Genomic DNA, 17,500 nt, shown 5'->3' with positions numbered 1-17,500 from the left:
ATCTTTTATGTCTTCATTATTCAATAATAATAATAAAAATCTATTAGTCTGAATGAATGAGTGAGTGAGTGAGTGAGTGAGTGAGTGAGTGAGTGACCACACATACAAAAAAAACGATAAGTTTTCTTATAATTTAGGCGTATATCACACACACACATAACAGACCTATTCATTGAATAAATTTTTATTGATGAGAGAAAATATAAAGAAATAGATGATAAAGATATATATATACAGTATATATATATATATAGAAAGAGAGAGATATATATAATCTTATATAGAGACTGAGAGAGACTGAGAGAGAGAGAGAGAGAGAGAGAGAGAGAGAGAGAGAGAGAGATATATAGAGAGAGAGAGAGAGAGAGAGAGAGAGAGAGAGAGAGAGAGAGAGAGAGAGAGAGAGAGAGAGAGAGAGAGTAATTGAATAASAWATCATTGAAATAATARTAAAGTCCAGAAAACATTAACTGGTTTATGAACTMTAYATTTACTGTCTATTATTGAAGACCACTATTAATAATAATAATAATAATAATACGGAATATTACAGTAAATTCGTGGTATTTCACAGAATATTCTGTTTATTGCAAAATAATATTAATATCAATAGAAATGTTTTTTTTTTGTTTTAAAAAAATAGTTTTTTTTCTTTCATTTTCCATTGAAATTTTCCACCAAAAAAATAAAATATTTAAACAAACAACTAAAAACAATTGAAATTTTATTGTTTCAAATTATTTGATGTGTTTTTTTTAATTATACAGTATGTCTGTAAAGATAATCTATTGTTATATTTATAAAATTTATTTTGTTTGAAAATAAAATTTCAAGATTTAGATAAAAGTGTTTATATATATATAAAAATATTTTTTTTCGTGAAAATTACAAATAAGTAATAATAATATTAKTATTAATATTAAGGTAAAAATATTTTGTAATTTGAGATAATTTTTTGTTGAATTATTTATTTTTTTTCAAATATATATATATATATATATATATAATGTTAACAACAAAATAATTGAATTTTTTTTGAAAAAAAAACTAAATCATCACAAATATAGACATAAATATATAATAAATACAATACATATTCAGTATAGGAGACAATTTATTTTTAAAAAAAAAATTATTTTTAGAAATTTAAAATTATAAATTTATAGACAGTATTTCTATAGATTAAAAAACTTTTAGTTTTTTACAGTTGTTTACAGTAAATTGATTTTTCACAAAAAAAATGTTTAATTTTTTTTTAAAAATCTAGCAATATTTACGTGATTTGTTATAATAATAATAATTATTATTATTATTATTTTTATGACAAAAAAATAATACTTTTTCTAATATATTAAAAGTTATGTGATATATGTACTCATAAATAGTAATTTTATATAATTAAATATTTAAATATAACATATATATATATATATATATATATATATATATATATATAAAATAAATTTAGTAGACAATAATTGTTTATTTTATTTTCATAATATATATATATATATATATATATAGATGTTTACTGTTTACACAAATATGATTACAATTTGGGAAAATAAGTTGACATTTAATATAAAATTATAATATATTCAATAGAAAATAATTTATAAAATTAAGTGACTTTTAAAATTAATTAGCATATACTGTTAATAAATACCTTTATATATAAATAAATGCTAATTATATGTATATATATATATATCTGTATATATTTAAATTATTAATTTCAAAAAATATATAAAATTTAATTTGTTATTTAAAAATTTTTCATAATTTATCATACTTTTAAACATGGTATGTAATAGCAATAGACAATTTAATAATACTTGAATTATTTATTTAAATATTTGGTGCTATTTAATGAATAATTTACATATATTGTTATATATTTATTAATATATATATATATATATATATATATATATATATATATTGTAACTAATATTATGATCATTAGCAATTACAGTATACATTATATATATATATATATATATAAAATCTTTATTATAAATTATAAACCATTAATATAATTCATTATATTTACTSTATATATATATATATATATATATATATATATATATATATATATATATATAATTTGATGATTTGACTCTCTAGTGTATAAACTCTATAKTGAATCAATAGGGGTCTAAATTTTTTATTTTCATTTATAATAATTTATTTATAAAATAATCTATATATGATTAAATATTTTCTAAARTTATGTAATATATATATTAATATAAATYWAATTAAATATATATATATATTAATTATAAATTTATAGATATATTATCCTAATTAACATTTTATGATATTTTTAATGTGTAAGTGTTGTTTGAATTATAWATAATATATAAATATTATATATATAGACATTACTGYATAAAMAGTATATAATAATTACTTTAATGTATTTTTAAAATCATAATATCATATTTGCTAATTTCAAGWTAAWATTATTAAATATTATTATAATATTGTATAATTTAAAATAAATTTTTACTAATTTATAGTACAGTAAATATATATATATATATATATTTATATAGAATTTATAATTTTCTATAATTACATAATTATCTAAATTTAATTATTTTAGATTTTATTATATATAGTAATAGTACTCAAAGAAAAAATATTAATAAAAAAATGTTTTATACAATTTTATACAATGTTTAAGTAATATAATTTGAAAATTAAAACATATTAATAGCAATGAATAGCCAACTATTAACAAAAATATAATTAATTTTAGATGTTATGTATAAATAWATAATTTTTTACAACTATTAACACTTAGTTAACATATATATATATATATCGCTTATAAACATATTTTTATTTTATGAGATTTTAATCGAGTAATATAATTAAAAATAAATAAGTTATARTAAATTTTATAAATTATTAAAATTACAAAAATATTATTATATTGATATTATAGTTATCATACATACTATAATTGTAAATTTATTTATTTTTAGATTWAAAAAAWTAATCTAATTWAAARAAAGTATGTATTCAATATTGATATGTTAATTATAAACATAAAATTATTTTTTAGTTTTATATAATATGCAATAATAATATTAATTARAGTTAATTATAATTGAAAAAGTAATCAAAAAATTATTAATTTKCGGAAAATTATTTTTYCCAATTATATATTATTTTATCCAAAAWTATAAATATATAGACTTTAATTRTAAAAACTTTATGATTAATTTTTGTGTGGATATTATAATATATATAAAATAGTATTACTATTAATTAATATAATATATATTATTATTTTTTAGTTATATATATCAATATATTAATATATAATTAAAATGCTAGACACACACAACACACAAAAATTATTTTAATATATTTATAATTAATTTTTTCTTTCCATAACTATATCCAATGCAATTAATTATATTATTTTTTAATAATAWTAATAATAWTATTATATGYATTTTATTTTTAATTTTATTTAATATATATAGTTATAATAAATATATTATTAATTATCGTTAATTTAWTGAGTATATACTTATATATWTAAAAAATTAATTATTTTTTTTCTAATTATATAAATATATTTTTTTTTGTATTTAAATTACCAGATATTTTGCTATTGTWTTCCCATTGAGATCTCGCTATTGGTTTGAATCGCAAACCAATTTCATGATTGCAATCATTTGGATGGTAAGCCTGGCCATCGGCTCACCCCTACTGCTGGTATGCCGTGCCGTACACTTTCGCTACAATGGACAGGAATATCATGACTGTCGGGAGAGCTGGGAGGGCGAAACAACCGGCAAAATATATACCGSKRTTATATTTGTGTCGACATTTCTGGTACCGTTCCTCGCCCTGAGCTTTCTCTATACGTCGATTGGYGTGAAAACATTCAAACATATAATACCCGGTAATGCAAATATGGCCAGAGATGAGGCACAGCTTAGGACTAAAATTAAGGTATGATTTGTTTKKTTTTKKTTTTTTTTGAACTAATGTTTTTTTAACTAATAATAATATAATTTAATAGTAAAAATAAATAATTATAATACTAATAATTAATTAATAAATATAATAATAATAATAATAATAATAATTATAATATATTATAATAACATACTGTTATATAATTATAATTAAATAATAATAATAATAATAATAATATTTATAGATATATTAATAGTTATTTTTACCAATTTTGAATAATATTTTAATTTTGAATTACTATGAATAATAATAATAATAATAATAATTTTTGTTGTTGTTGTTGTTGTATATTTATATATAAATTKTATATATAAATCATAAATCTATAACTAAAAAATAATTAATAATATGTYAAWTAATAACATACTGTTATAATGATTAAWAAAAATWATAATTAAATTTTAAACAATAATTATCTATACTATAAATTCTATAGTATTTATAGATATATTAATAGTTATTTTTTTTATTAATAATAATTATAATAAATATTAATATGTATTCAATATTGGTATGTTAATCATAAACATAAAATTATTTTTTTATGTTTAATATAATATGCTATAATAATATTAATGAGTTAATTATAATTGAAAAATTTTAAGAAAATAAAAATAATTAATTTGCGGAAAATTAGTTTTACCAATTATATTATTATTATTTTGAATAATATTTGAATTTTGAATTACTATTAATAATAATAATAATAATAAACAAAAAAAAAAACAAATATATAATATATGATTCATGAAATGTTAGAAAATTAAATATTAAACAATATTTTTTTATTGATTGAATTTTTTTAAATAGATATTATTTAATAACTTTTTATTTCATAATATATTTATTATGTTTTGACATGTATTTTACATTTAMAATATTTAAGTAAAATCATATTTGCTGTATATGTAAATATGATTATCATAAATAAGTAATCATAATAATAATAATAATAAATTTTATTTTGTTTAGTGAGTGAGTGAGTGAGTGATTTAATCATTGAAATTTTTTTTATACAAGTTATTTACTTTATAAATATATGTCATATTTGAGATGATTTTATTTATTTTTTAAAARRCATTTTGATTTTGAAAATATGTTATATAATGTTTGATGAATAGATAGATAGATAATGAAAGAGAGAGAGAGAGAGAGAGAGAGAGAGAGAGAGAGAAAAAAATTGTTTGTATTTATTGTCAGAATATTCTGTATACTGTTATTCGTAAATATATTTTTTTATTTTTATTATTAAGTTGTTATGTATGACACAAACACATCACACAAATGTTTGATTGATATCTATTGATTAAATTATTTTTATTATACTTAATATACGCTAAATTGTTTGTCAATGTATTTGCAAATATGAATTGAATATATATTTTATTTAGACTATATTTTTTTACATCCTTTATAACATTTTAATGCACTTTATTATTAATATTATTATTGAGAATCACTACAAAAATTATTATATATTTACTAAATATTTAATATATAAAACAAATTTAATAACATTTAAACAGTCAATACATTTAAATAAAATCAATATTTATTTTTTAAAAGTTCATTTGATTTACACTAAATAAACATCAGTTTCAGTCAATTATATCTATATATATATATATATATATATATATTAGTAACTAAATAAATATTATTCATATATATATATATTATATATATAATATTTATTTAGTTAACTAATATGAAAATTTAAATATTTATTTAATTAACTTAATTAAGTTAAAACAATTAAGCGATATATACCCTCTCTTTTATAATATTTCCAAGTAATTTCCCAATAGTATTATCAATTTGATTGATTATCTTAAACAAGTTTTTATTTGGTTACTTATTTTTTTATTTTTTTCCAAAAATAAATAAAAGATAAAATAATTTACATTAACTAAATTATATATAAAAAAAATCTTATTAAATGATTGATGTTTTTATACAGAAAAAAATTGAGAAAATAAACGATGCATTACTTCTATATATAGTATATATTATAATAAATAATAATCAAAACAATAGTAAATATTATTATTATTAATAGACTATATATGCTTAAGATTTTATTTACTAACAATGATTGCCATAACTATTGCTTAATAATAATAATAATAATAATGACTATAAAAAAGAGATTTAAATATAATAATAATATTTTTGAATATAAATATCATTATTATTTTTTTGCAAATATATATATATATATACTCTATATATTTAATATATGATATATTTTTTTTAAACAAAAAGTTTGTAACTAAATATATTATTTTTAGATATTTTTTATTGAAGATATGAATGTATATATATATATATAAACATTAAAATAAAATAAAGTACATCATATTAAAAATTTTTATATAAAATCAATATAGATTATTTATTTTTCAAATTTTTTTGGTGTACACAATGTAGTAAACAATATAAAAATATATTTTATATACAGTATATATATATATATATATATATCCAAAGCTATAAATTTAAAAATGAAAATATCATATTTTTACAAAACATTTTATTTAGAAATTATTTTTTTTTTAAGATTAATATAAACATATAAACATAAATTAAAAATAACTTGAATTGCATTATTAGTTTTGTTTTGAATTTTATTACAAATATTAAAATTGTATAAATTGTATTATTTTTTTTAAAAAATTTATATCTTTAATAACAAAACTTTCAAAATTTTTGAATACTATAAAAATTTTTATAAACTTTGAAAACTAATTTCCAAAATAAAAAGTTTCTCTTTTAAAATACATGTTATAAAATATCTATATGTAATACAAATATATATATATATATATATATATATATATATATATATATATATATATATATATAAAATTTATATATATATATATTGTTAAATAATTAATTAATATCAATATTATTAATGTACATAAAAATCATTAAATAATTGATGCTTTTATGTGTTACACTATATAAACCTATTGATCATTAATAATAGTACAATAAATATATTATATTATGATTACATTATTATTATTATTATTATTATTTACTACTTTTTGGGAAAAATCAATTTATAATCAACAATATATATATATATATATACTGTATTTATATATATATATATTTTGATTTATATATATATATACTATAGATATATATAATTTGATTAATTTATTATTTTTTCTTTGTATTTATATATATATGATATCGCAAATAATAATAAAAAAAAAAATTAGAGGAAAAAAAACAATTGACGTCAACAAACATTTTAAGTGATGACTTCCCGGATGCACTGGTAGTTTCAAGTAATATAATATCTATTTAGGGTATTTTGGTCAACAATATCAACAACAACAACAACAACAAAAAACACATTAAATTGTAGTACTAATAGGATTGCCAACTATTTGTTGTTGTTGTTGTTGTTGTTGTTTTTGGTGAACAATTTGGAAATTATTATAATTTTTCTATAAATATTTTTAACATTTTTTTTTAAAAAAAAACTAATATATTTATATATTAAATTAGTTAACTTTTTATTAAAAATTAATTAGTGTTTATATTTAAATTATATTTTATTTTTATTTCCAATATATTTTATCAACAAAAAAAATATTTTATACATTATATACAATATAGTATTATAATAGATATGGGAATCCTATAGTTTAATAGTAATGTAAAATTTTTATAGAAATTTATTCCCAAAGTAATTTACTAGAAATTTTCTCAATAAAATTTATTATAAATATCTATTTATCCATCTCTAATAGTATAACTATATAATCATTTATAAATAACAATATATATATATATATATTAGATAATAATTTTAATAGTTTAATAACACATTTTTAATTAAAAAATAAATGCTATTAAATACTTATTTATTAAACATTGGACAGTCCGGCAAAAAAAATAATCGGACAGTTGTCCGGAAACATAAGTGCTGGAAAAAAGTTTAATCAAATATTTTATCAAACAATTATTATGTATTTATATATATATATAAAATATTTTAATTAAACTATTTTCACTCAACAGTTTAGCATAATTTAGTTTATTATTATAGTTATATTAGCAAAAAAAAATATAATACAGTATATTGTATTGTGCATTATAGATGTTATATTATTTCAAAAAAAATAATTAATATATATATATATGAATTAGTATTATTTTTTATATATATATATATGTATACTATATATATATATATATAATATATAGCCTAAATCCTATAGCATTATATCCCAACTATAATCCCATTGGTTTATATATTGTATTTTGTTAAGCAAAAAAAAGTTGATTATATCTAATTGAATAAAATGGGTTTTATTTAGATTATATAAACTAAAACCTTAATGTAAAATACCGGTATAATACACACACACACATATATATATATATATAATAAATTTATAGTATATATATATATATATAGATATAATATAGTTTTATATGAATATATTACTCTAATATTTTATATATCAATTTTTTTGGATATAATAAATAGTCACAAAAAAAAATTTGGCATAAAATAATATTATGTTAATATTATTTGCTTAAACAGTATAATACTGTACTGTATTTATCCCTATTATGAAAATAATATTTTTCAATAATATCATAATAATAATAATAATAATAATAATACTAAATATAATTAGTATTCGTGTGTATTAAATATTTAGTATTTTTTACACAATATGTATATAAAATTTATTATATCAATTTTTTTATTATTATTAAATATGAAAAAAGATAAAATCTATTTATCTTCAAAAAAATATCATTTTCATATAAATCTAATTTTGCATATAAATTTTAGCCCAATTTAGCATATTTATCAAGCAACAAATTTAAATGCAAATGCAATTTGCTAAAATTATGCATATATATTACTATATATATATATATATATATATTACTTAAATAAAAAAAAAGTTTGAAGCAATTTTATTTGCTTTTTTCTAATAAATTTAAAATTATATATTATTTTATATTATTTATATTTTATATAAATATTATTTTAATTTAAATTTGAAAACATTCATACAAATAATATAACCAACAACAACAACAAAAATAGGATTATAAAGTTTCAACAAATTTTCTATAGTATATAAAACTTTATATAAATTTACATTATTTATATTTATATAATAAACTAATATATTTTTGGATCAATTTCTAAACAAGTAGTTTATAAGTTAAGTTAATTTTAAGTAATAAACTTTATATAAGATTTATATATATATATATATTATGTAGTTTTTCTTATAGCTAACAAAATAATAACATATAATATACAATATATTTTTATTATTATTATCTTAAATAAAATATTAGATTTATTTATTAGTAAGTGTTTGCTATGTTTAATATTTAAAAACAATTTTGTAATAAACTGTAAATAATTTTTATTATTATTACTATTATTATTATAACATATAATAACATAAATATTTTATATATATAATTTGTTATTATGTTTGTTTATCGTATGTATTATAATGTTTTACTATTTATATTTATAAAACAAATATATATATATATATACATTTAATTAACTTGGGAAAAATAAAGTAGCATTTATTTAATTGATATAAATTATTATATAACAATTGTGTGTACATAATATAAAATATATTACAAATATAAACAGTATATAATATATACTATTATACTATTATATATATAATATATACTATATATATAAACTAGAGGTCAACAAAATAATAAAAAAAATTAAAGAATAATATCCATAATTTTTTTCAAATTTTATTGATTTTTTTTTACAATTGGTTATCAAAACTTTGATTAAAATTTCAAACACATATTCACTTGTATTAGTGATTATTTAGTGACATATGTTTTATTTTTGTTATATCAAAAAAAATATATAATATCAAACTTATGTACAATTAGTATATATAGTACAGTAAATAAATTGCATTTTATATTATTATATAGTTTCTAAAACAACAATATAATTATTAATATTATTTATATATATCTATGTGTATTAGTTATTTAGTATTCAAGTATAGGTTTAAATAMTTTACAAATTAATTAATATAAGTTTTTTTTGATAAAAAAAATTATATAATTTAATTTAATTCCTAATTAATTTATTTTAACATGTTTAAAAAAAATTTTAACAATTAAAAAATGTTTGTATTGAAATTGTATTATTTATTACATATATTTTTTAAAAAAACAATAAATATAAAAATACAATTTTTTTTTATAAATATATTAATGTTTAGTCTATAACGGGACAAATATCATCAGCGCTCCTACCGATACCAATCGCACATTACAAAGTCGATTTTATAATGTGCGATATAAAACCACATTTAAATTTATTAATTATATTTTAAATTAACTATATTTGATATTATTTTCTAATTTCGTATTAATTATTTGTTTATTAATATTATGTTTTGTTATTTAAAATGCATTATAATTTATTATTAATATTGTAAATAAGTTTAATTTAATTATTATTATGTTTAATAGCTGTAATAAGCAATACATGTAAATCATTAACTATCTCATTATATTTATCAATAAAATCGAAGCTCAAGCTCAAGGAGAAGCTCAGGCTAGCAATAGCTAGTCTAGGAGGGGCTTCCAGGCTCTCATAATAGTTGTACCATTTATTAAGCTTAAGAGTATTGACAATTGATTCATAAATTCTGATAACTCGGATGTATCTATTTGTCGATCCGATAATAGGCTTCCGATACTAAATACCGATATATAGCGCAGTTACCAGAGCCCCGAATGGGCTATTCAAATATACTGTGACGTAACAGATAACCCATACAAATATACCGTAACGCTTAAATAGTCTTCATATAGCAAGCCAGTAATAAATAACGTCACAGTTCCCTATCAATCATACCCCGCATTGCTTATTGCTTCGTAAAGTCTTACTTTACGGGCATTTGACGGGTAAACACTCATATATGCCCGTCACAAGTCTAAACATTAATAATGTAATTAAAGCTTTTAAACTAAATATAATAAATACCCCTTTTGTTTGTTTGAATGATAAAACAAGTGTATAGTATTTTTATATACAGTATATATATATATATATAAATTTATATACATATATATTATACATGTATGTTAAATGTACTGTACGTCATATTACATGTTATGTAAATAATAGGATAATATATTTTTAGATTTTTATGTCATTAMCATTAAAATTTGTWTTACTATTTAACRTCAACTATCAATTTTTTGTTWAGATTTAGACATTTAAAAACATTATCGTWAAATGTTAACACWGTATTATTGTTTTATTATTATTATTATTATTATTATACTGTATATCACACTTACAGTAAAGTATAATAAGTACAACAACACTATAATAYAATATATAATATTATGAAAATWWAAAAAAMMAATTTTTATACATAGTGTTTGAATCAGATTAAAGTATATATACAGTATATATATACTGTATATAATAATATGATATTTTACCAAAAATTTATAYAAAACAAAAAATTTRCTAAAAATTTTACAATTAAAATATTAGCATATTTTTCTATGAAACAAAAATAACTTTTTGAATATATATTTTCCAAATACATAACAAAATTTTGAGATATTATATAAAAATTTATTTATATATATATCAAAAGTAAAGTAATACAATATTATAGCTGTTTTAATAATATACAGTAGAAAATTTAATTAAATAATAGGAAACATGGATCTATATAATTAAATACTATAGTTTACTGTATATATATATATATATATATATATATGCTATGGTCTATGATATTGTATATACTWGTMATAGTAGTATWACTAGTAGTAATGTAAATGTTATTATTATATTATTTGTTAAATAGTAGGTTAATGGTATATAATTATTCAAAGTGCRTCTAAAACTAAAACACAAAAATAAGATTTAAAAAAACTTATAGTKAWAATCACTTTATATTAATATACTGTATATATTATATAGTATATTATATAGTGTTTTACATTGCATATCATATGTTAYATTTGAATAWTAAAATAAAWATAATATAATTTAATAAATTATTTTTAAACTGGAAATTTAATTCGCTAACTAACTTAAATATTWAKTTTTATTTATTTATTGCAATTTTTWATAAGTAATAATAATAATAATAATTAAATAAAACAACTAATTGTAATCATTATTTAAATGTTAATTTTAAAATAGTATTTATTTTATTATTTAAATAAAAAATTRTTGATTAAATCTAAATAATACAAAATATTTAAAAAAATACCCATAAATATAGTATATATATTATATATAATACATAAATTATATATATTTAAGATATTAATTACATATATTATATATAATACATTTATATATACTATATTTATGGGTATTTTTTATTTTGGCACAGAATATTCTGTAAATTATTTGTATTCAATAGCATTATATTTATATTATTATTATCAATTTGCATTATATATATATGTATATTATAATACTTATAATTTTTTGTGTATATAACTTATAATTTATCCAAAACAAACCACCACATCATACTAACCCCTCCAACCCCACATATCCCGTTCCCCACCGTTCCCTCCCCCATAATAACCATCAATGTATGTATATATATATTAAAATTGTTGATTGAATCCAAATAATATGCATTTTACAGAATATTCTGTGCCTAAATAAAAACAAATAATACCAACAAATATAGTATATATTGCTTATAATAATAATTTTTTTTATTTATCCATAAAAAAACCACTACCACATCATACCAATCCATTCAACTTCCACATATCCCGTTCCTCCCGTCCTCCCCCCCAATCTAAAACCATTGATGTATATATATGGACAGGTAGTGAAAATGTTGTGCACACTGGTCTCATCGTTTGCCATTTGTTGGATGCCATTGCAGATCTTCAATCTGGTCCTATGGCTGTTTGATGACTTACGATTGGGACTGACATCACAGCAATACTACTTTTTTGTCTATTCATACTTTTTATGCCACTTTCTATCGATAATACACTCCTTAATCGATCCACTAATCTATTGTTTTATGAGCAAAAATTTTAAGGTAATGTTTTCCCTTAAATTTTAATAATTATTTTATTTGTTGTTTAATTTTTTTTAAATAATGATTTAATTTATAATATATAAATATATATACTGTATATAATCGATCCACTAATCTATTGTATAATCTATTATATGCTAATAATTATATATATATATTAAATCTTAAAATATACTTATCATTTATATTAATAATTATTTTATTTTATTTTTTTAATAATGATTTAATTTATAATATATCTATATATAATCGATACATTAATCTATTGTATTATTTCTACTTCAATAAAAGTATAATCAAAAAAATACATAKCAAAAAAATTATGAGATATTATATAAAAATTTATTTATATATATATATTACCAAAATTTTACAAAACAAAACAAAAATTTGCTAAAAATTTTAAAATTAAAATATTAGCATATTTTCTATGAACCAAAATAACTTTTTAAGTATATTCCAAATACATAACAAAATTATTAGATATTATATAAAAATTTATATATATATATAGGGTATAATGTAAAGTAACACAATATTATAGCTATTTACTACTACTAATTTTACTAATATACAGGGTAAATTTAATTAAATAATAGGAAACAAGGATCAATATATAACTAAATACTATATTTTACTGTATATAAGTTACAGTCTATATATATATATGCTAATAATTATATATATATATATATTAAATCTTAAAATATACTTATCATTTATATTAMTAATTAKTTTATTTAATTTGAAAAAAGTTTTTTTAAGTGACAATACACTGGTGCAATAATTTTGTAGATTTATACTTTAAAAATTATTTTTTTTCTATGTATTATTAATAAGTGATAGAAAGTAAATTTATAAGTAATTTTATTTTTAGAGATAAATTTTATTTTATTTTTGTTTTTATTATTATTGGTTAGATATTTATCAAAAAACAATAGTACAGTAGAAAACAATTGTTTATAAATTGTTTTTGATTTTTTTTTATATAAACATAATATAATCGTTTTTTAATTAATAAATAAATAAATTATTATGTTTAATCAGTAAAATAAAAAATTATCATATATTTATTTATACAATATTTTTTATTATTATTGACATTAATAATTATTTCAATTAAAAAAAATTATTATTATTATTATTATAGTATTATATAAGTTAGTACTATAATTGTAAACTATAATTATCAGTAAAATATTTTATTTATAATTTGTTATTAAATTATTGACTTTTTATTTTTTTTATTTGATATATTAAATAAAATTGGTTAATAGCACTTAAAAAACTTAAATCTATGTTATATACTATACTATGATATTATTTTTTATACATTATTTATAATTTATTTGTTGTTTGTTTTTTATATTACACCGATAAACTTTATATATATATATATACTTTTTATTGAAATATATCTTATATAAATATAAATATTATATATTAATATATATATATATATATAATAAATTTATTATGTGCTAAATGTATCTTATTTAGCTTCTCTATACATAAGTGCTACAAGTTTTAGTGGGTTAGGTTTAAGTTAATTGCAATTTTTTATATGTATAGATTATTATTATTATTATTGATGCAGAATATTCTTGTTATATCTCGTAGTATATATTTATGTAATGATTAAGTGCTGTTTGGAGATATACTGTATATGTACTGTATATGTACTGTATATTTATATGGACATCGATATGCTGTCCAAAATAAATATCAAAAGGCATATTCAACTGCCAGTAATTATATATATATATATATATATTGAGTGAGTCTAATGTTTTAGTTGATTACATTATAATATATATATATATATATATATATATATATATATATATATATATATATATATATATATATATATATATATATATATATATATATATATAGTGAGTGAGTGAGTGAGTGAGTGAGTGAGAGAGAGAGAGAGAGAAGAGAGAGAGAGAGAGAGAGAGAGAGAGAGAGAGACTATTAAATATGAGTGTCCATTACATGATAGTATTGAATAAAGTTAAAACTGTTTTTAGATTAACAGTGAATATATATATATATATATATATAAATCATTTTCAAATCGTAAAAGCGCTTAAATGCTATCAATTTGTTTTTTTCGGCTATAGTTAAGACAAATTGTATGTCACATGAGATACAGCATATAATATATATATATATATATATATATATATATATATATACTGTATATATATCCCTGTCCTCAACAAAAAAAATTTTTTTATTTGGATAACATTATATATATATATATATATATATATATATATATTGTTAATCGCCATTTATCGATTGGACCTAATAATAATAACATTAGTATTTTACCGCTAAATAAATATATATACCGTATATAAATTATATAACTTTACAATACATAAGTTGCGAAAATCACTTATTAAATATATATATAAATAAATTATTACATTACAATATAAACTATCGTTAGTTTTATTTATTTATTTATTTATTATTAATGTTTAAATGATATCTATGTTTGGCATATATATACATATATATATATGTATATATATATATAAAATTATATAACTTTACAATACATATAAGTTGCGAAAATCACTTATTAAATATATATATAAATTATAACATTACAGTATAAACTATCGTTAGTTTTTATTTATTATTAATGTTTAAATGATATCTATATGTTTGGCATATATATATATATATTTATGTATATAGTTGGAGGACATCAAGAAAGTGATTTGTTGCGGTCGATGCCGACGTGTTAGCTCCGGATCTAATGATCTCATGTCTCAGACAACCATATCGATGGTCAACCGTAAGTCCCATAACGACCTGCCGTCACAACAACTCAACTGTCAAACCCTAATGTGAATTCATTTTTCCTGTTTTTTATGATTATTATTATTATTATTATTATTATTATTATTATTATTATTTAATATGTATTTCTTCAATAATCTTCAATAATAATAATTTATCACAAATTTTTATTTGCATATATATACTTATATATATATATACTTACACGACTTATATATACTTATATATATATATATATATTTATTAACATAATATAATAATAATAATAATTTTAAGATATAATCATTTATCTATATATAATGTATAATCTATTAATTAATAGATAATATCTATTTTTAAAATAAATACAATTTTACAATATTTTTAACAAACAATAATAATATTATTAATAATTTATAAACAAACAAAATCTATTGTGTATTGTTATATATGTATTTGTAATAATAAAATTTTTTGTCTATTAATATATATATACCTTTAAAAAAATTATTATCAAATATAAGGTTATTTATTGATCTGTTATGTTAAATGTTTTCAAAAAATATTTATATAGATATTTTTTATCAATATATTATAATTATTTATTGTAATTTTCAAATATATATRTATATATTTGATATATAAATTTTAATTGCTAATCATTCATCAAAAAAAAATATTTATATATTTATGTTGTATATTAATATTAACGGTACTTTTAAAATTGTTGTATTACCACAAATATAATTAAATTTATAAGTTATATATATATATATATATGATATATTAATATAAAATTAATGTAATGATATTAATGTTTAATAAATTGTAAATTTATACAATAATTGTGTAAACAAAAGACAAAATTTTTTTTTTCAATTAATATATAATAAATTCAATGAAAAAAATTAAGAGATTTTTATTTAATGAGATTTAATTATAGAGACGATAATCATAACAATCCTTATCATTAGTTTACTACTACCACTCCTATCACTACTACTACTCCTATCACTACTACTACTATCACTACTACTCCTACCACTACTACTCCTATCACTACTACTACTCCTATCACTACTACTACTACTCCTATCACTACTAATACTACTACTACTACTAATCCAATGGTTGATAATTGTTGCGAGTCTTGCGTAACCTCTTGTAGATGACAAACACTACTACCGATAGCGAGGCTACCGAAGCCACAACAATACCGACTATCGATCCGGCATTCAGTCTATCTGGGGAACTGTCGGTTGAATTGGTGGGACCTTCAAAAACAAACAATAATTTTTATTAATTACGTTAACATAGAGTTAAATAAATTGCGATATACTATACTATCATATAATACATGTATATTTGCCGTGACTTTTTTCCGCACGTATCCAACTACTACCGGTGCCGCCGTCGCACTTATCGGTAGGTTTGGCACTTTGGCTGCTCAGACAATAGGTTGTATTTACCATAACTAATAACCCCAACCACCCCCACCCCAGGTAATAATTTGACGGTAGATAGGATGATGATGATGATGGGGTGGGACACCAAACAACAAAAAAAAAAAGGTAATAATTATTATTAATATACAATAT

General features: G+C 17.2%; 2 protein-coding genes across 2 annotated transcripts in view; one reads left to right on the top strand and one right to left on the bottom strand.

Annotated features, from left to right (window-relative positions):
- Window positions 1–15,974, top strand: part of LOC128956254 (RYamide receptor-like) — a 21,197-nt gene extending 5,223 nt beyond the window's left edge. Inside the window, exons 2-4 of the mRNA XM_054301951.1 lie at window positions 3,624–3,978; window positions 12,879–13,100; window positions 15,819–15,974. Coding sequence (XP_054157926.1) covers window positions 3,624–3,978; window positions 12,879–13,100; window positions 15,819–15,974 — 733 coding nt within the window. The remainder of the gene's footprint in view (window positions 1–3,623; window positions 3,979–12,878; window positions 13,101–15,818) is intronic.
- Window positions 15,975–16,868: 894 nt separating this feature from the next.
- LOC128955437 (uncharacterized) overlaps window positions 16,869–17,500 on the bottom strand; it is a 1,130-nt gene continuing 498 nt past the window's right edge. Inside the window, exons 3-4 of the mRNA XM_054301111.1 lie at window positions 17,260–17,376; window positions 16,869–17,176 (exon numbers count right to left, since the gene is read on the bottom strand). Coding sequence (XP_054157086.1) covers window positions 17,022–17,176; window positions 17,260–17,376 — 272 coding nt within the window. The 3' untranslated portion in view covers window positions 16,869–17,021. The remainder of the gene's footprint in view (window positions 17,177–17,259; window positions 17,377–17,500) is intronic.

This window comes from Oppia nitens, unplaced genomic scaffold, assembly GCF_028296485.1.
Source record: "Oppia nitens isolate AA-2021 unplaced genomic scaffold, nextdenovo-longstitch-racon4-pilon3 scaffold12_pilon_pilon_pilon, whole genome shotgun sequence".
In the NCBI taxonomy this organism is placed as follows: Eukaryota; Metazoa; Arthropoda; class Arachnida; order Sarcoptiformes; family Oppiidae; genus Oppia; species Oppia nitens.
This window is presented reverse-complemented; position numbering and strand designations above follow the sequence as displayed.